General features: G+C 44.0%; 1 protein-coding gene across 1 annotated transcript in view; it reads left to right on the top strand.

The window, feature by feature from the left end:
* The first annotated feature begins 208 nt into the window (after nt 1–208).
* The window catches only part of USP7 (ubiquitin specific peptidase 7), a 75,486-nt gene continuing 50,772 nt past the window's right edge, over nt 209–24,922 (top strand). Inside the window, exon 1 of the mRNA XM_054180631.1 lies at nt 209–831. Coding sequence (XP_054036606.1) covers nt 753–831 — 79 coding nt within the window. The 5' untranslated portion in view covers nt 209–752. The remainder of the gene's footprint in view (nt 832–24,922) is intronic.

The following is a 24,922-nucleotide window of genomic DNA, read 5'->3' on the forward strand; positions in this document are numbered from 1 at the left end:
CGGAGCCCGGGCCCGGCTCCTATGGCCCCGCCCCTCCAGCCTCCTGTGGCGGCGGCGGCGGCTGCTGTTCCCGGGGCGGCCGCGGCGCTGCCTCCCCCTCCCCGGCTCGCTGGGCTGCCCCTCATGCGGATGTGACATTTCACGGCGTTTACCGCAGCCGCCATTTTGAGACAGAGAGCGCTGGCGGCGGCGGAGCGGCAGCAGCGCGCCGGGGCACAGGCAACGGGGGCGGCCGCGGACCGAGAGCAGCGAGCCGGGCGTCGGCCAGCGGCTGTGCTGGGGCGCTGGGGGGGGCGGGAGGGCAGAGGAGGGGCCCTGCGGCGCCTCCCCGACTTTGCAGCTCCGGGGACACCTCGCCGGGGGAGGGGGAAGCGCCGGGCACCGCCGCCGGGCCCTGACTCCTGGTCTCCCGTCCCCCCCTTCCCCTCCTCCCGGTCCCCTCCCCTTCGGCCCCCGGGGAAGCCGCCACCCCCGGCCGGTCTGTCCTCCCCACCCCTTTCCCCCGACCGGGTGCCGCCGCCGAGATTGGGCGAATAGCGAGCAAATACGTGCGCGTCTCGCTGCCTTCGCCGGCTGCCCGCTCCCTGCCCGCCGGAGCCCAGCCGCAGCCCCCCGAGGCGGGTGCCCAGTCCCGGCCGCTGCCAAGGCCCCGCCGATCCTCCGCCCCTTCCCCTCCCGACACAGGCCTGCAGCCCCCAGCGGGAAAGGCCCAGGCCGCCGCTTCCGAGCCCGAGCCCGAGCCCCAGCCCGACATGAACCACCATCAGCAGCAGCAACACCAGAAGCCCGGGGAACAGCAGCTGAGCGAGCCCGAGGACATGGAGATGGAAGGTAAGGCCAGGGCTCTGCAGGCCCCCGCGCCCTTAACTCTGAGGAGAGTTTCACCCTTCGGGTTTGCGGCCGGTGCCCGCGGTTCTTCGGGTTCTGCGTCCCTCTCGGGGAGCTCCCGTTCTCCCTTCTCGGTAAACATGCGCCTGGGCCTCTTCTGCCCTGCGAGCAGGGACGGCCGCAGCTTGTCGTCCCATGCCCGCCTGCGACCAGTCCTGGCAGCTGAGGTCCCCCCTCCCGGGGCGCGGGAGCTCTGCCTGGCCGTGCTTCGGTGGGAGCGGGGAAACGCCGGGGAAAGTTGCGGCAGTAAGGAGCGGTGCGCGGCCGGGGGAGGCGGCCCGGGGGGGCTCTGCAGGAATTTGCATCGCGGGAGAGGGAGGGTGCGGGGGAAGCGCTGCTACAAAAGGAGACCCGGTCCCCTGGGGCCAGGCGTGCGGTCGTGAGCCCCAGACCTTCGGCCTGCCGGGGACCAGGAGCCTGCCGCCGGGCGAGGAGCTGGTTGGGGGTATGTCCGGGGGCGCGCAACCGCGCCCCGAGCTGGGGCGTCCGGACGGGGGGCGGGGGCTCTTGGTTCGTCCGAAAGTAGTTGTGATTTCGGAATTGGGGCGGGGGGGATATCGCTTTCCGTACGGGGAGGGGACGCGGCTGTCCCGAGGGCTGGCTGGTCCCTGGGGCGGCCGAACAGTGAACGGTGGGTAGCGGGGTCTGGCCCGACCTGGTGGCAGCGTTCCCTGCTCCCGCTGTCGGGGTGGGCGGTGGGCTTCAGCCTTGCCCTGCCCGTGGCTGTGCGGGGCGGCGCGGCGGCTCGACCCGGCCGCTCATTGTATGCAGGCAGCCACGTTGCTCGCCATTTTTAATTAACCCTTCTTTGAGGGTTATTTACAGAACCCGCTGGCGACCAGGCCTAGCGCGGGGTCGGCGGGCAGTGTTGACCATGTGTAGCGCCTGCACAGACCTCGGCCCGGATCCTGCACCGTCATGCAGTTGCGTTGCTTTCATAAAGGAGGCACTACATTTTCAGCCTTGCTCTCTGCTCCCGTCCGGTAGGGTCTCCAGCGGTACGTTTAGCTTTATTTTTTTTCGCAGTGTTGTTATTTTTACACACCCTCCCCCGCTTAAACAACACCTTCCGTCAGAATTCAATGATGAAAAATTATTTTGGGCAAATGTACGGCTGTATTTTGTCCCCTAAGGAAGGGCAGCCACAGTATGCTGCTCGTACCGATGGTATTTGACTTGGAGGTCAAAACCACCAACTACCTAAATAGCGTTTAGAATGCTTGGCTGTGAAGATGTCGGTTTGGTTACTACCATTTTAATTAACAGGAATATTCACCAACGAGGTATTTTGCTGGGAAACATGACAATCGTCTCAGTAAATGTACCTTTCTGCTAAATAATAGCCGTTGAAATTGGGAGGAGCAAAGGTGTTTATAGTGGAAGTTTGTCACAGTGATTGTGAAATTGCATTTCAAGATTGGAAGGTCATTACATAAAGCCTTACTTTCTTCAACAGAAGTCTCTATTTCATGAAATAACAGCTAGCACTTGTTTACTATTGGAGCGAACGGGGCTTGGGGTTTGGGTTTGTGTGGTGGTGTGTTGGGGTTTTTTTTCCTCTTTTTTTCTTTCTTTCTTTTCTTTTTTTTTTCAGGAAAATCTCCAAACTGGTTTTTCTGTACTGTGTGAGAAATACATAAAAGGAGGTGGTTTAAAATACACCTCATCCTTGTTTGTATGCATGCAAATTTTAGCATCGTGTGGATTTTATTTTCCAGCAGATTGTTTGATAGCCTTTAGCAGTCTGCTTTTTCTTAATACCCTTTTCAAGTCCATTAGAATATTGACTGTATTTAATGGTTTTATTTTGATTTTTATGGGCTTGATGCTCTACCATGCTGGCCACACTGTAAAGCACTAGACGTTTTTGTGCACTTTATATGTGCCCTGAACTTGTCTGGATTGCATCCCCTCTGTCAGTGAGAATGCAGGAGTCAAAAGTACCTGTAGAAGTCACTTTGCTTGTGGAAATCTTACACTGGTGGCCACCTCCATTGGAGGGGTGAGGAAGGAGTCTGCTGCTATCAGAGTAGCAACACTGGGAGTACAGCTTTGTTTTGGAAATCTATCCGAGATCTATTGGGCCACACACAGCTGGTTCCGGGTGATATTACTGACTTGCTAGTTTGACAGAGGTTACAAAACTGTCTGTTTATGCAAAAACCAACCCAGAAGTTTAGCCCTTTGTAGATGTTCTTGCAGTACTTTTTAAAAGGATGTGTTTGAGTTTGCAAGATTGTAGAGATCAGGTTATTGCTAACTTTTGATAAAAGTTGACATCATGGGTATACATTCATTTAGTGTGTAAAACAGTGTTCATCATCTTAATGTATGGGTGTTTGTCCTTTCTGGAGAGGCATGCTTTCAAGCAGTGAGGAAAATACCTGGTACCATATAGTTAGCTTAATTTTAACATGCAGAGAGCAGTGTCGGATGCCATTCTTCAGTGAGTGATCAGGTTAGATTTAGGAGGTATGTGAAGAATGCACAGTGGAAAATGGCACATCTTGATTTTGAATTATGTGAAGCTATGTGTACAGCTGTACTGGAGGAACAATTTTTGGTGAGTGAAATAACCATTTCAGACATAATGTGTGGAATTAAACTCTTTAGGATTAAATCAGATACAGCGTTTTGAGTGCCTGGTCTCATGCACCTGTTTTCCTTTCTTTCCTTATGACTAATTTAATCTTCTTTGATGACCTTATGGACACTGTGTAAATTAAAGTAGCACTAGACAGGGCTACCAGACTTAAGGAGGAAGGAAGACATTCTCTTTAGAAAGAAAAATTACTTAATCTCTGCATCATGAAGGAAAGAAGCAGTGCTGGCTTTGATAAGGAGCAGGTACCTGTTCAGCAGGACCCAGATGTGCTGCAGGCTCACCTGCTTGCAATACTTAGCTAGAATGCTGTGGTGTCACAAATCACTTCTTTGTGTCTCTTCTGTTACTTGTGGATGTTGTTTGTAATCAGCTTTATCCTTACTGAGGGCTGGAAGTAGTGATATGTGGACAGAGGAACACTCGTAAGAGCTGTCGGAAGAGTTTGTGTCCCCTCGGCTGAAGGCAGCTGCTTCCTTAGCTGAGGGTGCACTTGGAAAAGCACAGCGTGTGCTGCCACTCGTTTTCCTTTGGTGGGCCAAGCCAGGGCTGGGCTAGTGCCCCTCCCTGTGACTATGAAGGGATCAAAATTAGAAACAAAAATGGGGCTTTAGGTGTAGCTTAGGGTTTTTTTTTAATCTGGTTCATCCTGCAGCCCCGTTTAGTGTTGCATGAATATGGCTTTAGAGTGAGAAGGAGCAAGAAGAGTTGCTTGAGGTGGAGAGGCTGCTGGCAGTTATTTGCCCAAATTCTACCTCCAGTTGTGGATTTTGTGTGCACCTCTCAGCCAGTGCTGCATGAAAGTGTGTGATAGTGGCTGCCTTTGGGCTGAAATGGAGTGGGAGTGTGCCAGTGAACTTTAGACGAATTAATAGTTCAGGGTGCTGATTAGTAAGTTATCCTGTAGAAATTCTGAAGAGTTGATTCATATGCTAAATAAATACAGTGGAAAAATAAATAATAGTTTTTCTGTACTGCTAGTAAATTGCTTTATCATGCAAAGAATCACAACTGTTAAGTTACTGGTGAGTTGCTGTATAAAGTGTAATTGAATCCCAGCCCTGGTGCTGTGTATATGTTCCTCTGTAAGGTCTTTTCACAAATGTCTGAACTTCAAAGGACTTGGCTTAGTGCAATTCCACAGTTACATACTTCATAAAATTCTTTCATGGAAAGTCTCATTTGCAGCTAAATAACTAAGTTTCCCTTGGTTATAGCTTGAATCTGCTTTTTTGTAAGTTCAGCCTCTTCCTGTAGTTACCTAGGTGTGTTTCCACATTATGCTGCTTTTCCAAAGTAGCCAGCACAAGCTTACTAGGACAGTGTCACAGTCTCTGAGCACACAATGACTTGATAGTTTAGGTCACACACTTGTCACCTCTGTGGCCTCTCAGGTAATGTATTTTTCTTCCCCCTCTAGTTAGCACAATTTAAAGTTGATATTCGATTTCCAGATGAAATCAAGCAAGTTATTTACAAAGAACAAGACAAATATTTTGACTTCTCTTTGTGTGTGTGTGAAAAATTCAGAACTGCAGTTTCCGTGCAATTGAAAGTTTGTGTTGCTTGCTGCTCTCTTCATTCCTGCTTTGCTCACTGCTGACAGAACTTACTCAATTTCTACCCCGGCTGTGTGTGAGATACTGGGCTCAACTACCTAACTTTTTTTCCCCCCTCTTTTCTTCTTCTTTTTTTTTTTTTTAATAGATCTTAGTTCCCTCTCATATTTTGTGTACTCATTGGTATTCTTAATTCCTGGTAATTTAATGGCATTTGCATGCATGCATTGGTTTCTTTATTTTGCCTGCTTCCATGCCTTTGTCCTGAAGGTCTATATCCTCTCTTTTTGCCTGAGCTCCTTTATTGTCATCTATATTGCTTCTAGCCAAGTGGTGGTAAAGTGAGTCTGTTTGAGAGTGGAATATGCAGACTAAATTCATCATACAACCATAGGTTTCTGCTTGTTTATATGTTCTCTCTGACCCTTCCCCTCTGCAGCCTTGACATTTTTCTATGACATACATGATGCTCAAATGAGAGGAGATAAATGCAGTGGTAGAGCAGGCGACAAACAAAATTAATTATGAGATTATGCCTAAAGTGAAGAACCAGACCTGGCCTCTTATTTCTGGTAGTGATATTTAGTACCTCTGGGAACATTATGCTTGGCCTTGGGAAAAGATGTGCTGTGCATTGTTCTCAGATAGCTTCCTCATGCCAGCTGAGAAAGTGGCATCAGTGACTTGTGAAGAGTGCTAACTAAGTCTAGAGTTTCCTTGTGCATTCTCGATGCACTGGGTGCTCAATAGGTCCTCTGATACAGTAAACTTTCTGTGAAGAAGTGGAAATAGTGGAAAATGTGTGAAATTCAGAAGGAAGCGTAGATAATGTGCTCTTCAGGATAAGCTGTGTGTATTAGAGTTCCTTACTCCGCTCCAGTTGTTCCATGCTACTGACTCAATTCGGAAGTAAAATCAGCTCTCTGTCACTACTAAGTAGTTAGTTGTGAGTGTAAAAGTAATACCTGCCCAAATTTTTAAGAAGCAGAGAGAGATACTTGTTTGAGACCTACCAAATCGGTTTCATTGCTGCAGAATAATTTATCACCAGAAAATCTAAACTGCATCCAGCGTGTAGCTGTTAAACCAGTTTAGCCAGTAAATCTTGCATGACATCATTTGATATTTGGGGTAAGGGTGAAAATGAACTGCTTTAGAGCTTGTGAAGCATCCAATTTGTCTTAAATGATAATACATTTAAGATGGGACATTGTTTGCTTGAAGTTTTGCTTTGAGGTGTCTCAGATCCATTCCTTTAACTTTGTACCATGTGGCTGTAGAACGCTGACTGCGAAGGAGTGAAATATGGGGGGAATTGCAGTAGAGAGCATTAGTAATCCACAGCAAGTGTGCTTCCCCCCCCCCCCCAAATGCAGATGTATATTAATATAAATAAAATCTGCTGCGTGCTGGTTTGACCTTGCCAGCAACAGGATTAACAGTTATTATGAAGTGCCTTGGCAAGTAGAGCAGGGGCTGGAGACTGGCTATCGTGTTTATCAAGTTATTAAATATGCAGTGTTGTTTTCTGAGACTTCTTTTTATTGGGCAATTAAGATAATGTGTATTTTGCTCCCATGGTTTTAAATTTGCTACACTAGCAAAAAGAGTGAAAGAGCACCTAATCAGTGGCTGTAGCACAATGTATCTTTGCATATGGTTGCTGGCTTAGACTTTATACATTTTAATATTGCTCCTAAACAATTTTTTTTTCACCCCTTCCATTTTGGCTTACTGACTGTGCTAAAACAAGCTCTCTAAGTTTAGAAACACTGGATGGAGTTTGAATGACTTGCCAGCAAAATTAAGTATGGTCAGCTTGGAAATGATGTGTTATTCTGGCTTGTAGCTTCCCTAGAAGGCTGAGATTTCGTCAGCTAGAAATTATAAGCTTCTGTAAATTAGTGGATGGATTTTGAAAATGCTGAGACCATGCTGAATATTTGCAGTTGGGGGGAGACAGTGTCAGTCCTACACCATAGTGCCCAGGAATATTTGGAATTCTTTTCAGAGTATAGAAAAGCACTAGAAGACTTTTATGTTGGACTTAATATGCATCTAGAATAACACAGCTTGATTGTTCAGTGTGACAGCCTGTGCATATTTGTTAAGCTAAATCTCTTAGCAATATGAAGATTAAAATTAAATGGTAAATTTTGACAAAACTGAAGTTCCATGATCTAATCAGTATAGCATAGCTCAGTTTGTTTCTAATTGCTGTTTGGCAGCTGTTTTGAGCATTACCAAAATAAGTCGTTCCTGACCCATTTAGTAGTGAAGATTTAAACAAAACCATCATGCTTTGTAGCATCAAACATCTTGGGAGAACAGGACGTTCAGTGTCTGCAAACCTGGAGTTCTCCCTGTCTGCAGCTGTAAAGTGAGCTGCAGAGTGATGCCACTCACAGATGATGTGCCAGGAACTTCCTATTTTAATCAGGGAAGAGAAGATGCCAGTATGTCAACTTGTTCTTGCATATATGCTCTGTGTGGAGATAGCAGTCATTCAGACATCCTGAACCAGCACTTGGGCTTGCAGTCAAGCAGATTGCAAGCCAGAGGAAGATTATGTTGGTAGTGAGCTGGAATGTCCTGTGTGAAGAAAGCTCAGAGTAGATTTTTCAGCAGTACTGCAGTATTCTTCAGCTTAGGAGAGGTGATGAGGGTTTTTTAGTACAATCACACCTCTTTGACATGGAACATCATAAAAGGGCTGGAAAACAGAACTTGGAGCTTTATGTTTGTGTGATAAAGGATTAAATGTACTCCAGTGGAGCTTACTTTAAATGCAGAAATCTGAGAAAACTCTTAAGGTAATTTTCCATAATTTCCTCTTTCCTAGCATAAATAGGGAAGGGGGAAGGATGTGTAGGAGTATTAATGGCGTTCACCATAGCTTGAGCATCTGGTGATTTCACAAGGTGCAACTGTAAGGATGATGTTAAAACATACAGCATCTCCAGCTGTGCATGTGAGTTCTTGTAAAGATCTAAGAAGAATTGTGGTTTAGGGCTCTCAGTGCGATGGTCTCCTCATACAACAACTGGAAGACTTTCTCTTGAGCTGCGTTAAAAAAACACATGGCTGTGTTTCCACAACAAGAGATTTCCCTTCCTCTGTGTTTTGGTGAGTCATTTTTTAACATCACTGATAGTCTTCAGCAGAACTTTGATGGAAGTTTTGATAAGAAGCATTTTTTATCCTCATACTTCTGAAACTTGGAGGAGGTTTTAAATTCCAAATCCATTGCCATTAAATAGTTTGGGGATTAGTGGTGTAAACTTGGTTTCATAAAATGGGTAATTTGTGAACTAAAAATGCACAGACTTTACATCTGTAGTAAAAAAAGTTAATAAATTAGTTGATATGTATCTCAACATTATTGAAGAAAAGGGAAATAGCTTCTTTTTTCTTAAAAATGTTGACTTCCCAGCATAAGATCCAACACATGATTCTGTGACCAGAGAGGAAACCTTTGGTGCAAAACTTGCTTCTGAGCCATGGAAGTCCTGGATAAATGGTGAACTACAGGTTCAAGTCTAGTCTGTGCAGTGGCTTGTCAACACTCTTTAGCATCCTGTGTGTGACTGTCCATGCCCACAGTCCTTAAGGACCCAGCAGCAGCTTGGGGATGTGCTGCAGCTGAGGAGGAAGCTGCCTTGCACAGGCACTGGGGCAGTTGTGCCACCACCTCTTGTCGCTGACTGTGCAGTTTAGCTCCTGTCTCTTGGTAAAGGTTGAGAACTTTTGGATAGGTGTTTTAAGCTTGCAAGTGTTCTGCAGTCCTCCCACTGTGGTGGACATGGTGGTGGCAGCAATGGGGGATTGTGACTTCTGGTATGAACATTCTCTCCTGTGAAGAAAGGCTGTTTAGTCTTGAGAAGGTTGAGAGGGGATCAATGCCTATAAATATCTGAGGGGTGGATGTCAGGATAAAGGTGCCAATCTCTTTGGTGGTGACAAGGGACAGTGGGTACTACCTCCTCAGGTACTTTCTTTTCCCTTTTCTCATTCTCCCTGTGTGATTTTTCTGTTCCTGTCTTACTGTTTCAGATACTTCTTGGACTTCAACTCCTTGCCAAAACCAGGTCCCCGTAAAAGCTAACATAAACACATCACAATGTTTCCATTATGCCGTGAAGGTAGTAACCATAAGTGTCAGTTTTGTGGTCCCTCCATCCCCCTGCTTAAAGTGTCCTTACATCTGAGCAACTAAAACCAAGCAGTACTAAAATCAACAACAAAAAAACCCCCATCTGCCAGAAATGGAAGCCTCCTAGTAATTTGTTTGAAGTACTTTACTCTAGAAGTTTATCCACAAGATTTGATAATAATGATTTGTTTCTTCAAATAGATTGCTTCAGTTCAATGTTGATTTTAAGATATTTTTTTGGTCTCAGCAAATTTGTCTTTTTTTGTCTCTTTTTTTCCCCCCCAGACTGGTTATTGATTTGGCTTTCAACCTGTGCCCTAAAGTGTGTTGTCCAAAGTAGGAGAGGGTTGGTATGGGAGGGATGGGATCGTTACTGGAAAGCGGTTTTGAGGGTTCTCTCTTGAAGGAATGAGGCTGTGCAGCTCTTCTGCTTACCAGTGGACCTCTGCTGGGGAAACCTGCTCTTGATCTTGATAACAGCACGGATTAAGGGGAGAAATAATTAGAAAATTGCACAGAAGTGGATCTTGTTTCACCTGTGTTAGCTGCCTATCTGTAAACAGCCCCCTTCAGCTTTGACTTTGCTCTGTCTCCTTTGCTTTGCTGGCTTGACATACGCAGTGAAACGGGTGGGCTCTCCAGTCCGTGCAGCTGAAAGAAGAGCTGAGCTAGCTCTAAGGAAGAGCAGGATTTAGAGGTGTGAGTGAACCTTGGGGACTGGGCAGGTTAGCATTGACACTGAAGAAATTGGTGTGGAACTGCAGCATCTGTCTTCAGACTCTTAAAACTTGGGATAAAAACACTTCAGCTTTACTGGCCAGTGACCTCTCTTTATGGATTAAGAAAACATTCTAATTCTTTAAGACCTTTCAGCAGCCTTCAATATAATGAACTGAGAGGTGCTAACGATAATGTAGTGGGAGACTGTCTCAAGTGGTTTTCTTCAGTGTTGTCTGTTGGTTGTCTTACAAGTTATATGTGTCTCAGAAGCATTTGTACAAGTCCATATTGCAAACTAATAATGAAGATGAATCAAAATTTAGACTCTTAACCCCTTTGAAAAACAAAACTGGAGTCAAATCCAAGAAGAAAAAACTTGGTTGCTTGCACTACAGCATAGTCAAGGTCTGAACATGAGCTTTGGAAGCCTCCCTAATGCTTTCTGGGTCCAAATGTGTAAACACATGCTTTTGCTAGTACAGTTACACTAGTAGCACCGAATTCCACACAGTTAGCAGGTGTGTGTGCTGGACCTCTCTGCAGTCAGAGCTGTCAAACATCTCCCATATCCAAGGAGTATCTTTTGACTGGTACAGTGTCAGGTGACTGTGCTGTGCAGTGGTCCAGCTGAGAGTAGTGCCTGCAAGAAAGAGGAGCCTAACCCAAAATTGAGCACAAGCTGCAGAGTGTGTCCCGAGTTTTAGTCTGGGCACCAGACTTTGCTCTGTCAGATGATTTACATGTTGCTGGGAACCAGGAGGAGACTTTGTTTCTGGTGCACTCTAACACTTCTACAGAGAAAGATGATTTCCAGAGCATTTTTTTTTTTTGACCTCTGCATTTCTGTTTTGCCTTCTTGCACTGACAAACTGTGTGGGAGCACATGGCAAATGAGATGAATGAAGAGATCTGAATTTGAAGTAACTTCCTTATTTTGGGTGTATTTTTAACCTAGCTCAGTTCACTGATCTGCTTTCCTTGTGCCCCCACAGACAAGTGGGTCAGCTTGACTGAGGATACAGAAGGGATGGAAAACTCATGCCATCAATAACATCTATAACTTTATTAAACTTTCCCAAGTCCCTTTGACACCTAGGCCTTTCTCCCCTAAAAAAACCGAGTTAGGGGCAGGGTCGTAGTAAACTTCCAAGACTGAGTCTCAATGAGATCCAAGTTTACAAAGCTCTTAGTGAAGACACATGGTTTGGTCATTATGAAAACTGGATACAAACAACGGGGGATTAAATTGTTCTCATTGGAGTTCTGCTTCTGAATGTCTTCCCTTCTGCTACCTTTTTTTCTTTCCTCATAAGAATATTCCTTGTACTTAAACACAGTCTCTTGTGTTTTCCAGCTTAAAGATGCATCTGAAGGATCTTCAGCTTTTTAATCTATACTCAGTGGGTTACTATTTTCTGATTTAAGTGCCCATTAAAATCTTGGCTGCCAGAAATCATACTCTAAATGTATTTGGGGTAAGGAGGTTAGCCTGCTGTCCCAACTAGCTTTTCTTCTGATGGTTTCAGCATCTTGATAAATATTTTCTGGTCACATTCAGACCTGGAGTTGGTTCTTGCCGTAGCAGTGCTATCAGACAAGCTCTCTGGCTGGTATAATAGTCCTAATTTAAACAGGAGCTGCTGGTTTCTGGAATGTGGTTGGACCATACAAGTATTTAGCACATCTGCTAAAAGAAATTTCAGAGTTAATCTGGAAACTTTACAGGAGAAGATGTGTGAAAGTTTGGTCATTTTAAGTCCAACTTACAGTATACTTATTACTGTTAGCATCATGGTCACAGGCTAGACTTAAGAATGTAAAAGTGGCTTAATGCTAGACAGAGCCCAGTTGGTGTAGCTGGGGCAAAATATTGGCAGAGCTTAACTGGGCTAATGTTAATTTTTGATCTGTTATTTTTAATATACCTTGAAATGCACATTAACCACCTCAGATGCATGCCTTGTGAAATCAAAGGGTAGGTGTACAGTAAAAATACTGGATGTTTGGCAGCATACATCTTTGTAAATAGAGAGACACTTATGTTTCTGAAGTAAGAATAATTTTAATTGTTGAGGAATTTATGGGTTGTTTCTACCTTAATGTGGACAGTTACATAATGTGAAAAGCTAGTTAAGCTCTGTGTTGGAAACCCCTTCCTGATGGTAGTGCTGCACTTTGCATTTCTACATCATGCTCAGAAATTTGGAGAGGGATTGCTAACTGGGTAATTTGCTTCTCCTGTGGGGATGCATTGCACCCCTATAACCACGTGGTGTGCCAGGCCAGTTAATCAGGTCACCATCCTGTTACTGGCAGCACTCTTTCCTTGGGAGCAGTCTCCCAGCTGGGTGATTTGTTGAGGGGCTGGCAGAAGCCTGCTTTGTGCCTCTCTATTTGCTGTGTGACATGCACCAAAGGTGGAGGAAAGGGTGGCTTGAGACAACAAGCTTTGAAATTGGGTCACTGCACCTGGAGAAGTGGGCATCTGAGAAGAGTGCCTTGTTCTTGGTTGCAGCCTTTTCTTAGATGCTCTTTGGACTTGAGCAGAGGAGAGGCTGGAGGGGTATCTGTTGCTTTTTTCTGGCTGCTATTGAGAAGATGACATGTTAACTGCCTGGCAGGCATGGAGTGCACAGAATTTCTAGTGGTGTATGTTCACTTCAGAAGTCCAGCTTACATTCAAAAGATAGCTGTGTACTTGGTTATATTGAGGTGGGTGTGATTCTTTTCTGGGAGCTGGAATGCTTTCCTCAGCCTAATGTGCTGCTCTCTTGTGTTAATTCACTCACTCTGATCTGTAAGTGCAAATCATGTGTTGTGGTTGAATGTATGTAGTTACCTCCTGGATCTGCAGAGGAATTTAGACCATGATATTCATCAGCAGCAAAAGCTATTTTAAGATGATGTTTTAATGGTAGTTCAGTACCTGGACACACCTGTATAATTTGGTTTATGGCCTACCCAGCTTTTGTAACCACTTGCTTTGTTGTAAGGTTTAGGAGAAAATACAAATTGCTGTAGCTAGTCCATTGGTAGTGGTAAAAAATACCTCCTCCTTTCCACAAAGCTCTAACAGTTCTTTCAGATGTGTTTTTCAAGCAATGGTAATCAAACATAGGGGTTAGGGTCAAGTATTCCTCTAAAAAATAGTTCATTTCTGTACATTACAAAACTAAATGGGAAAACTCTCCTCAGAACAGTAGTTGTAACATGCAGTTAATGCAGCACAGGCAGTGCTGTCACGTACCAGGAGTTTGTCATTTAATGCAGGTTCTTGACCTCAGTTGCAGAGGGATGCCATAATTCTGCCCCAGTGCTTTGGGCAGTGTCTTGAGTTCTAGTTTGTGTGTGCAAATGGATGGGAGGTGTATCTAGCCATGGATTTGGAGTAACTTTGTTTTCCCCTGTAGCTGGAGCACAAAGTTCAAGTTCATGTTCCCTGTACATCTCCACAGGGTGAGTTCAAAGTCACTGCGCCTGAGATATACAAGGTTGCAGGGGTTTGAAGTGTGCTCAGACTGCAAGAATGCTGGATTGTATTAAGTGATGGAGAGTAAGCCCTGTTGGTATTGAAGTTCTTAAGTTTATAGCCTTTCTGTTCACTTGTGAAATTTGTGCAGTTGGTTGCTAATAAAGAACATTTGCAGAAAATAATGAAAATGCTTCTCCCTCAAAAAAACTTTCAAACCAAATTTGGCTGCATCTGTTAGGGAGGTATGGTGGCAGGAGTGATGATAAAAGCTACAACCAGATGCCTGTAAGATAACACTGAAAGGTGTTCCTCTTTATTCTGGAGTCATTTATTCTGTGTCAATACTTTGAAGCAAATATTTTAATTTTCAGAGAAGAGAGAGTGGCATTTTGCAGTGGTTTGTGCACTGAGGGAGCAGTTTTTTTGTCTTGGATTGTGCAACCCACAGTGGTGCACATGATATTTCCCCTGTGTATGCAGTCGGGTCCCAGCAAAGGACTTCCACTCTCCTCCTGTATGGCTGTGCATGGGTTAAGTCCTGGAGCCTTGCCTTGAAGGGGAGATCCTACAGCTTGAGATAAATTCTCTATTAAAATTCCAGACATCTCTAGCATCCCACAGATAATAATCTGGATGTTTAGTGATGTGTCTTGTTTGCCCAAACTGTCCAAGCCAAAGTGAGACAGACATCTACTCAACCTATCCCTTGTCTGTCTCTTACTTCTTTGGTCTTGTGAGGTTGCTTTAATCTTAAGAAGTGTGCTGAAAAGGCATCAATAGTAAAACACCCACAGAGGCTTGAAAATAACTGAATTTGGTCATATGAATTAAAGCAAATAAAAACATGTATGTTTATTTCTTAGTTTTAACATGCTTGTGGTCAAAGGATGTAATGGGGGTAGTAAATATCTGCTAGCTAGGTAAAAATCACCCAATGTATTCTGTCTGATGGGACTGTGAACAAGCTTAAACAGGTAAAGACTCTCTTGTTACATCTGCACAGATAAATTTCCTTTTGTGGTGCTTAGCTGTTAAAAGTATGCCAGTGTTGGGTTACCATTCTGATAAACACAGCACATCACCAGTTACAATATTCTGTTATTTCTCAGGTGTCTACAAGCATCAGAGGGCTGGTTGGCTTCTTTTGCTGGTCTGAGTGCTGTGTCCCAGAGTGCAGCTTCTCATTCCTGATAACCTGCAGCAAAATAACCATTCTTTTTTTAGGCCCAGTCTATGTTGTCTTTGGTTTTGTTGTCCTTTTTATCTCTCCTTGCTCTTCATTGTGAGGGCATCACGTGTCTCTTCCTGTGTTTCTGAAAGAAAGTTTCCCCCCCCTCAGAAAGGGAACAGAATTTCTGCTTGGATAACAGTTGGAGTTAAATTATTACCATTTCTAGTGATTCTTAATCCTAGCCTTATTCTGACTCTGGCTGGTAACATCTGGAGCTTGTTTCAAGTTTGGGTCAGACCTGACTGTAATGACATTTAAATTGAAGCTCTCTGCTTCAATTCTGTCAGTTTGAGGTATTAAAAAAAAAGGGGGGGAGAGAGAGAGACTCTTAGATTGGAAACCTTTAAATGATGCACACATGTTGCAGATACTTTTTTGTGTGTGTACTTGTATTTCTTGATCAAGATCTCTTAAATTGTGTCCTCCCTGCTTCTGAGAGGAGAAACTTACTTTGGATTCTTAGTTGATTTCTCTCTCTCTCTCTTTTATTCTTAAAATGATCTGGAGCTGAGGGATTGCCAGGAATTACATAGTACAAAGCTTGTGGTCTACCTCTACATTTGGATTTATTCCTCTCCTCCCCTGTGATCCACTGCCATGCACTGTCCTGTACTTCTTTCCTCCAAGGAGAACTGTTAGCAGCTTTAAAATCATGGAAAAGTAGTCAAGCAAAAAGAGGAAATGAGATGAGGATCCGGTAGTGGGGAGGACTGACCAAAAAAAAAGTATCTGCTTTCGTGTGCTCCAGGGCTGTATTCAAAACATTGAGGGGATTTGTAGGATAAAAGTTAGAGCAGGAAATGTAAATGAACTAGCTAGAGCAAAGAATGTGTGAGTAGTAAGGGTTTCTGTCCCAGCTGTGAGTGAGTTTGGAGTGGGTGATGATGACACAGGCCACAAGTGCTACATTATTAGTGAGAAAAATAAAGGGTGGAGAGAAAACTTAAGGGACTTATGGTTTTCCTGAGACAAAGGAAGAATCATTCATCATCAACAGAATAAGGAATTTGAGATGCAGCTTAATTCAGTGGTGATGTTTATACCAGCTTCTAGCCAGAGGCAAAGCAGGAAGGCAGTAATTAATTTTGGAAGTCCTCAAAATTTGCTTCAGATGAGTGGTGCTAGCAAGGGAGCAAAAATAGAAGCAGTTGGGAAGATCTGCCAGAAAGAATAGGGTATTGAGATTGGGAGTGTACTTGTGGAATTAGGGTGTTTTGCAGAGGATATAAGAAAGCTGTAATTCACTGGGTGACGTGCAGTAGTCAGCTGTTTTAAAACACATTTTCAAGTCTGTTTTGTTGCCTTGCTGCACTAAAAGCAGTTGACCAGAATGCTGTTGAAACACTGTCTGAAGAATTGGCTCATGAAACAAAAAAATAAAAGGTAACATGTAATAAATAAGAAAGTAAATATGCTGCAAAGGTGAGCAGTGAAGTAGAACTTCCTCTGCAGAATGTGTTTTCGCTCCAAAACCTGCTAGTTATAACTGCTGCCACATGTGAGCTGACTGGCTTTCCAGAGGGAAAGCAGAAGAATTTTGAACTTGTTTGTCTCTTTTTTTTCCAGGAAAAAACTAATTTACCTGGTTATTTGGGGTGGTGACATGTCAGGGCGTTAATGAGAATACTGAAATACAGGAGCCTAGCAAGGAGAAGCTGCCTTCTGCTCTCTGAAGGGATCCTACAGGAAGGTTTAAGAGGGACTTTTCATGAGGGTGTTGAAGAACATGACAAGGGGGAATGGTTTTAAGCTGAGAGTAGATTTAGATTGGATCTTAGGAAGAAGTTCTTCAGTACAAGGGTGGTGAGAGTCTGGAATAGGCTGCCCAGGGAGGTTGTGGATGCCCCCTCCCTGGGGATGTTCAAGGTTGGATGCCTTGAGCGACTGAGTGTAGTTGAGAGGTGTCCCTGCTCGTGGTGGGAGGGTTGAGGTAGATATCTCTGAGGTCCCTTCCAAACTAAGCCAGCAGATAAAATAAACTGTCCAAGCAGCAACCTTCTGCCTTTCATCCACTTGATTGTGCTGTGAGATGAAATCTAAATTGTGTAGGTGCAAAGTCTCATTTCTTGAATGTGCCTCTCAAATTTCTGTTTCTAAAATAGTTGTTTGCATGCTTTGCATGAAGCAGGAAATTAGGAAGTTTGCAGCTGCAGATGCTCCTCTATGATGTGCACGGGGCAAAAAGCTCTGTGTGTGCTAAAGGATGGTTTTCCAAGTGAGCACTGCTTTCCAGGTGCTCCAGCATGCATCAATAGAGACAAACAATAATTTAAAATAAATAAATCCCAAGTGCTTGATTTTTGAGATGTGAATTTAGCTGTTCTCACCTAGTAGGGGGGTGGAGGAAGTTGCAGTTTCTTTGCACTTGTGTTAGGATTTGAAAAAGCAAGCTAGCCTCAAACTGTGTGTATGGTTGTAGCTTGCTTAATGTATACTGTTTGCTCTAGAACACAGAGCAAAACTTCATTTAACTAAGAAGTGGACTTGGGCTACGTGGTCAGTGGCAGCCTTTTGGGCACCAGAACAACTGGTTGGCTATTTAACACTGAATAGTTAAAGAGGAAAAGGGTTTTTTGGTCACTTCTTACATTTGCTTTTGTTTTCATTTAACACCCCCCTCTTCCCCCTTCCTCTTCCCCCCCCCCCCAACCCTGACATGAAATTGCTGACAAAAACCCCCAAAACAAAACAGTGATAAACTTGTCAGTGGAGTGTTTAACTGAGGATTATCAAATTCCCTTCTGCATTCTTTTAAGAATTCCTTGGTAAATAATGGAAGCTAACCCCCAGGATTCTGTATGCTTTCTATATAAAGCATTTCTTGGTCTGTGTTATTTGTTTGAAGAGTGTTGTTCTTCATGTAGATGGTATTAAATAAGTAACAGTTTAGTGCTAATTTTGGTGTCTGCTAACATTTTGATGTTTTCAGTACAGTAACTTGCATCTTCAAAGCAATAAAGAGAAGCTGATCTTCAGAATATTTTAGAACAATAAGCAGCTCTTTCTCAGAGCTTAAATAATTATTTCCCTGTAGAAGGCTTGTCAGAATAGAATGGGAAAATAAAGCCTAAATCCTATTTAAAGAAAGCATAAACGGGTTTGGGGCCTAATGGTTGTGTTGTAGAGACTGAGGAAGACTTTTTTGTTCTGTCCTCTGTTAAGGCTTTTATAGTTATTTATGATTGCTAGTGTTTGTGTCAGCAAGTGAAAGGAGGCAGAGTAGCCACCTGACAGGTGATTCAGTAAATTAAGGCTGGCCAGAAGTACAGTGGCTGGGGTTTGTTAGTATCGTAGTATCATAGTCAGGGTTGGAAGGGACCACAAGGATCATCTAGTTCCAACCCCCCTGCCATGGGCAGGGACATCCCATGCTAGATCAGGCTGGCCAGAGCCTCATCCAGCCTGGTCTTAAACACCTCCAGGGATGGGGCCTCAACCACCTCCCTGGACAACCCATTCCAGGGCTTCACCACTCTCATGGTGAAGAACTTCCTCCTCACATCCAGCCTGAATCTCCCCACCTCCAGCTTCATTCCATTCCCCCTAGTCCTATCACTACCTGATACCCTGAGAAGTCCCTCCCCAGCCTTCTTGTAAGTCCCCTTGTTGGGAGTGTCCAGAGCCCAGAACCTTCATGGGGGCTCTGGTCAAAATGGGGACACTTCTGGTACAGGAAAGGGAACTTCTGTGCCGAGTGGGAGGGGGTAAACTACATCACTCTGGTCCCTGGGGCACCAGGCCTGAGCCTTTTACCTGTCTTCAAAGCCAGGGACCTCACTAACTCCACGGTTTCCCAACTAGGCACTCTTCCCGTGTACAGTCATTCTCTGCTTGTCTTCTTTGGCTCTGTGCAGCTTTTGTAGAACATGGAACAGTGCTAACAGATGAGGTTGGAAAATTGATCTTACTAAGTAACAAGCTCAAAAACTCCTGGGAACCACGTATTTCAGGCATTTGGGAAACTGGTGGAGAATAGAAAGCTCTGAAATCTGTGTCTTGAAAAAACAAAAAACCCCACCTTCTTGTCCAGCTCATTGTTAACAAAAATTAACAAATAAACAAAATTTTGTTTATTCTGCAGTTGATAAGTTTAGATAAGAGCATAATTACTTCTTGTTAATTACCCTGAAAACAAATGGCAAAATAAACCCAACGTGTAGATTATAGTGTGTGTGTGGGGGGGGGAAAGGTTAGTAGGAATCTCTTAAAATAGTAGTTTGCCATCATACTTGAAATGTATGTGAATAAACATAATGAGAATTGAATTTCAATAGATGATGTTGCCAGCAGTAGCTCTTGTGTTGCCCGGAGGAAGCAGTGAATGTTGCTCCGTTACAGGACGTGCACGTGTGCGTGTGTGTCAGTTCGCAGAAAGCACTTCACAAAAAAACCCCAAACCTTGAATGGTTTAATTGTTGTTGTCGTTTTCCCCACGGTTAATCTAGACTTGTAAAAGTGACCCTGACATGGGGTTAGGATTTATCAGCACCGGGCAGACCTGCGCTAATTGGTTCAGCCCTGTGCATTCCTGCTGCGGCCGCTGCTAATCTCCCATGCAGGGCTGCCGTGGCTCAGATGGGCTGGGAGGTGAAGCCATCACCTGTGGGCGTATGGCAGGGTGGGGAGCCCTGGGCTCATCCTGCTCCTTGTCCCACACTGTCTGGATGATTCTTGGCAGCTGGGATTGTTTGTGGTTTTTTTTTTAAGTGAAAGAGAAGCATGACTTGGTTGCACTCTTACTTTGAATGCAAAGTACTAAACACCTTTATGATAGGCATGTGGGCTTTGTGTGTGTTCTATACCCAAGTTTATAGAGTGCAAATATGTGTTCTGAGTCTTGAATTTAGTTAGTTAGTTAGTTAGTTTTAAACTTTAGACTGGCAACAGGTTTCTCAATATGAATGTTCAAAGGCTTCTTATGGAAACAGTGCATTATTTGCATAAGATTAACCACCCTTGATTGAGCAAAAATTGTTTAACCCGGTGTCTTGTGTCTTGAGGTCTGTCAGTAGCAGATGCTTATGTTAAACGTTGGGGCAGGGGAGGCATGGCAAGTTCCCTTCCCTGCTGTGCTCAGCCTGAGGGTGTCTGAGCCTCTCTAGGCTGCCTCCCTGCTTTTTCACTGCTCTTGATGGAATCTTATTCCATTCATTGCTTTGCCTTCAGAAGTGAATGGAGAATAATGCATGCTTTGTATAAATTCACTCTGCTTCTGCATCTTGAACACTGAGTGCAGCCTGGTTAACAGCCATGCTTTCCTCTTCCATCTTAAAAAAGGTGTAGGAGAAGTAAAGAAGTTGCAAGGAGGAAAACAAAGATCATGAAGGCATCAAATGGCCCTTGTAGCAGTAATGGTTAAGTAGACTAGGAAGTTTCTGACTGATCCTAGTGCTGTGAATAACAGGAGGAAAGATGTGCTAGAATTCTGCCTGAAAAGCCCAAGTAGCAGGCGTACGTGGAACAGGTAATGCTGGACCCTGAGAATGTGGAATGTAACATCAGAGGTCAGGTTGAAAACAAGAAGAGTTACTTTGTATAAGATAGTTAATCTGTGGCCCTGCTTGCTGGGATGTTGTAAATACTAGCCATGTCTGCTTGTTTGAAAAGTAGGGGGGCATGCTTATAGGGCTTTTGGAGATGCAGAGACACCATCCACGCATCAGGAAATCTCAGATCCATGAGATAGAGGCTGGAGAGTGTGCCCTACAGCAGTGTCCTTCCTTAGTCATGTTCTCTTCAGCCTGCTGTGCCTTCCTTTGGCCAGTGTCAAACCTGTGTACTGTGCTTTGTGGACCTCCTGTTTTGCACTGCTGCAGCTGCCTTAGAGCCAGAGAGAGCTGGGAAGGTGTCCTGGTCTGTTTCATACTTTACAGAAGTTTCACATGCAGCATGAAAAAGGATTTTGTTTCCTTTAAACTCACATTCTGGTAGCTTTACACAGAGCTTTACATTAAATAGTAGAAAATAATTGTTCTCTGATGGGTTTGTTTTTTCCCCTTCCATGCTACTCAGAATGTTTGTTCAGCATATCTTGTTTTCTCACCCACAGTCACCTTTCTCTCTGAAGTGAATATTTCCAGCCTGTTTTCTCTGTCCTTGTTTTTGATGAGTTTGTCTGTTCCATGAAGAAGTCAAACCAGCACAAAGAGTAGGCTTTATTTGCAGTTCTCCCTTACAAACAGTATCCTTTTTGCTTCCACACTATAATGCAGATTGTTGTAGTATTTAGTGCCCTGGGCTAATTAGAGCCCATAGCAGTTCTTTATAGAAGCACTGCTTCAAGTACAGAATAGTCAGATCCTGTGCTTAGGAAATCCCAAGATCTTCCAGTTGTGCATCCTTACTGAGCAGGGTACACAGTGTGTGTCAGAGCATTGAGCACCACTGTCTGCTTACCCAGGGACAAGATTGCTTTTTTCCAAACTGGCCAGAGGATTACCAGCTCACATTTGTAGGTGATTTGGCTTGTGATTCCATGCTGCTTTGCTATAACAGGTACCTTTAAAACAGATTTAGTAGTTGCATAGTTAGCGTAAAAGGTGTAATTTTTTGTGAGCAGACTTGATTTACACTGCTTTACTATTCAGCAAACGAATTTAAGCTTGTTTTTGTCAAATGAGAAGGAAGTACCATTAACTCTGCTTGCTTTCTCACCATTGTATACCAGGTTTTACAGATTTGTTTGTTTTTCCTTCTTCTCACAAAAGCCTGGCCTCCAGACTACTAGCTACTAGTAATCACTGAGTCAGATTCCTGTGAATCTATTTTACATATCTATCCATTTCTCTTTACAGCATCAGATGAAGGAAAAAGAAGTAAAACAAAACCAGCATTAGCACTGGAGATTTGCTAAAGGGAGACTTAAATGCATGACTGAAAAGAACAGGAAGCAATGCTTAAGATCTTAGATGCTAAGTATGAGTCTGATGTGTTCATTGCAGTTTCTCTAGAAGCAATCTGCCCTGTTTAAAGGTAATTTAAGATAAGAGGTTAAAAGTTAGAAGTTTTTTTCCCCTCCTCCTATTATTGGTAAAATTAATTGCAGTGCAAAATTTGTATTACTCTCCAGTCTGCTTCTTTGCCAGGAAATGTTGACATTTGAACTCTTAACACAAATCAACAATGTTTCAACAGTTTAAAATTCATGCTACCTTTCCATGCTCCTACTTGTGTGAAGTTCAGCATATGTGTGAAGACTGAGTTCAGGAGTGAGCAGTAAAACTAGCATTTGCTGTAAGTACAAATCCATTCTCAGACAGAATTTCAGAATCTGAACTAATGGGGAGTAATGTTTTGACTTCTACAAAGTAACCTCATGGAATCGGCCTCACTTCAGAGCTAGTTTGGGCAAGTGCTGTATGTGATTATACTAACCCCTGTAAGGCAACGTTTTCTATTGCTGTTAAACATGCAAAACCTTTTTGCTGCTCAAGTATATAGCAAGCATTCAGTTGTAGTATTTACTCTACAGTATTTGCACTTTCTGAAACTGTGGGCTGTGCTTGTCCATAATGATAGAGAAGGTCTGAGAATGTAGCTGGCTGGCTGCTTAAGGTTGTGCTGGTGCAGGAGATGAGTGTGTGTGCTTTTGACACTTTCACGAGAGGGAGGTGCTAGTGGGAGCATAAACGGCAAGCCCATAAGGTGCTCGTTACTATCCAAATAAACTAAATTTAATTGCTATTTAATTGTCTTTTTAAAAACACCAAGAATGTCATCACAGTGCTGTCGTATGCTGAATGTGGTGTAGTATACACACACGGGTGCTCTGTGCTGCTTGGACTGCCCTGGCTCCAAGCTGACAGTGTGTCCTTTTCTTCCCCATGCCAGAAGTTCATTGTTCTTTGAGTAGTTTTTCAGCCTTTCTAATGATGATTGCCGAAGAACTTAGCATTTGTTGTTGCAAGAGATAAGTCCATTACTCAGTAAAGCAATAAAACAGAAAGAGGGGTGTGATACTGGAAAAATTGTTTAGGGTGTGTTCAGTAGGTTGGGATTGAGTGCTTCTCTTCAGCAAAGATGTAATCATGCTACCATCTCCGGAATGCAGAGGCAAGACGTGACGAGTTTGGGTAGTTGCTTCTGTAGGTTTGCTGCTCTAGATACAGTAAAGAGAAGGTAGTGCAAGCCTAGTAGCTGTTGCCATAATAGGTCATGACACTTCTGATGTTTCAGCCTTTCCTTATCACAGGAGAAAATAATTTGTCTTGTCAACTATTCTAGTTACTAGGTTTTGAATATTGCAGGAGAGCCAGAAGCAGTTTTCCTTCCTTTCTCCTGGATCTGATAATTTTCTAGAAGTGTAATGTAAACTAAGAAACCTCATCAGACTGAGAAAAAAAACTATGAAAGATTTTTCAGCAGGCCTTCTCTTGCCCTTATGACTGCCAAGAGGTTGTGGCAGTGTGAAGTGGGTAAAGCCAGGTTGGTGAGACAGACAGGGGTACAGTCATTGTACCCCTGTACTCTGCACTGGTTAGGCCACACCTTGAGTACTGTGTCCAGTTCTGGGCCCCTCAGTTTAAGAAGGACATTGCGACACTTGAACGTGTCCAGAGAAGGGCAGCAAGGCTGGGGAGAGGCCTTGAGCACAAGCCCTATGAGGAGAGGCTGAGGGAGCTGGGGAGCTGGGGTTATTTAGCCTGGAGAAGAGGAGGCTCAGGGGAGACCTCATTGCTGTCTACAACTTCCTGATGGGAGGTTGTAGCCAGGAGGGAGTTGGTCTCTTCTCCCAGGCAACCAGCACCAGAATGAGAGGACAGTGTCTCAAGCTGCGCCAGGGGAAGTTTAGGCTGAAGGTGAGGAGAAAGTTCTTCCCAGAGAGAGTTGTTAGCCATTGGAATGTGCTGCCCAGGGAGGTGGTGGAGTCACCATCCCTGGAGGCGTTCAAGAGGGGATTGGATGTGGCACTTGGTGCCATGGTCTTGTCATGAGGTCTGTGGTGACAGGTTGGACTTGATGATCTTTGAGGTCTCTTCCAACCTTGGCGATACTGTGATACAGGTAGGTATCTGATAAACACATCAATGTACTGAGGTTAAACTTACGCTGGTGCTGCTGTCTACCTCAAGTTCTTAAAATGCTTGGGGCTTCAAAAGTGTATGAAAAAGGTTTCTTAAAACAAGAAGGCTGTCTGTGCAAACTCCTTCAGCAAGAGCATAAAGTTGTAATGTGTTGGATAATTATAGGCGTGGTGTTGGTGTCCAGACTGAACTCTGGTTCGTGCAGTCTTTCATTTAACACTGAATTATTCATAAAGCAATGAGTCTTAACTGCTAAAAGCAGGCAGTCATTCAGTCACTGCTTTAGTAAATCTTTTGGGGTCACTTCTTAAATGGCAGCTTTTGGTCCACTGAGTAATTGCATTGATAGTACCCCAAATACTTGATACATGTCTACAAGAAGTTTTGTTCACTTTTTGAGACTTCAAATTTTGTTTTGCAAAGTCTCATCAGGCTGCTGATCTCTTAAAAGATCAGCAGATAAATGAGTTGCTGCAGCAAACTGCTTAGCTCATAGAGCAAGTTCTGTGGGGGCTATTTTTCCTCAGCTATTTCACTATCCACAGTTACCTTGTACCTCTTATTTTCACATAAAGATGGCTTTCTCAGTAGGATGAAGTTTCAAATACTATCTACTTTACAGGCTGATACCTTTCATGGATGTCATTTTAGTTTCAGGAACTTCTAAGTAATAACGAGTCTTGTGAGAGGTCTTGAGCACAAGCCCTACGAGGAGAGGCTGAGTGAGCTGAGATTGTTTAGCCTAGAGAAGAGGAGACTCAGGGGAGACCTTATTGCTGCCTGCAACTACCTGAAGGGGGATTGTAGCCAGGAGGGAGTTGGTCTCTTCTCACAGGCAACCAGCACCAGAACAAGAGGACACCGTCTCAAGCTGCACCAGGCCTGAGGCTCGAGGTGAGGAGAAAGTTCTTCACTGAGAGAGATGTTAGCCACTGGAATGTGCTGCCCAGGGAGGTGGTGGAGTCATCCCTGGAGGTGTTCAAGAGGGGATTGGACGTGGCACTTGGTGCCATGGTTTAGTCATGAGGTGTTGGGTGACAGGTTGGACTTGATGATCTTTGAGGTTTCTTCCAACCTTGGTGATTCTGTGTGATTCTCTGTGTGTCATTCTTTGTTTTATCTAAGAACAGAAGAGGCAGATAACCTTTTAAAATGATCTTTTTCTTTTGATTCATTAGGTACGTTGGCACCATTTAAAACCAGTCTTGCCATCCTGTGTGCTGTCAAAACACTCTCTTTGGACAGGCAACCATAATGACAGGAGTACAGGGCAA

The sequence above is a fragment of the Dryobates pubescens genome, chromosome 4 (assembly GCF_014839835.1).
Source record: "Dryobates pubescens isolate bDryPub1 chromosome 4, bDryPub1.pri, whole genome shotgun sequence".
Classification (NCBI taxonomy): Eukaryota; Metazoa; Chordata; class Aves; order Piciformes; family Picidae; genus Dryobates; species Dryobates pubescens.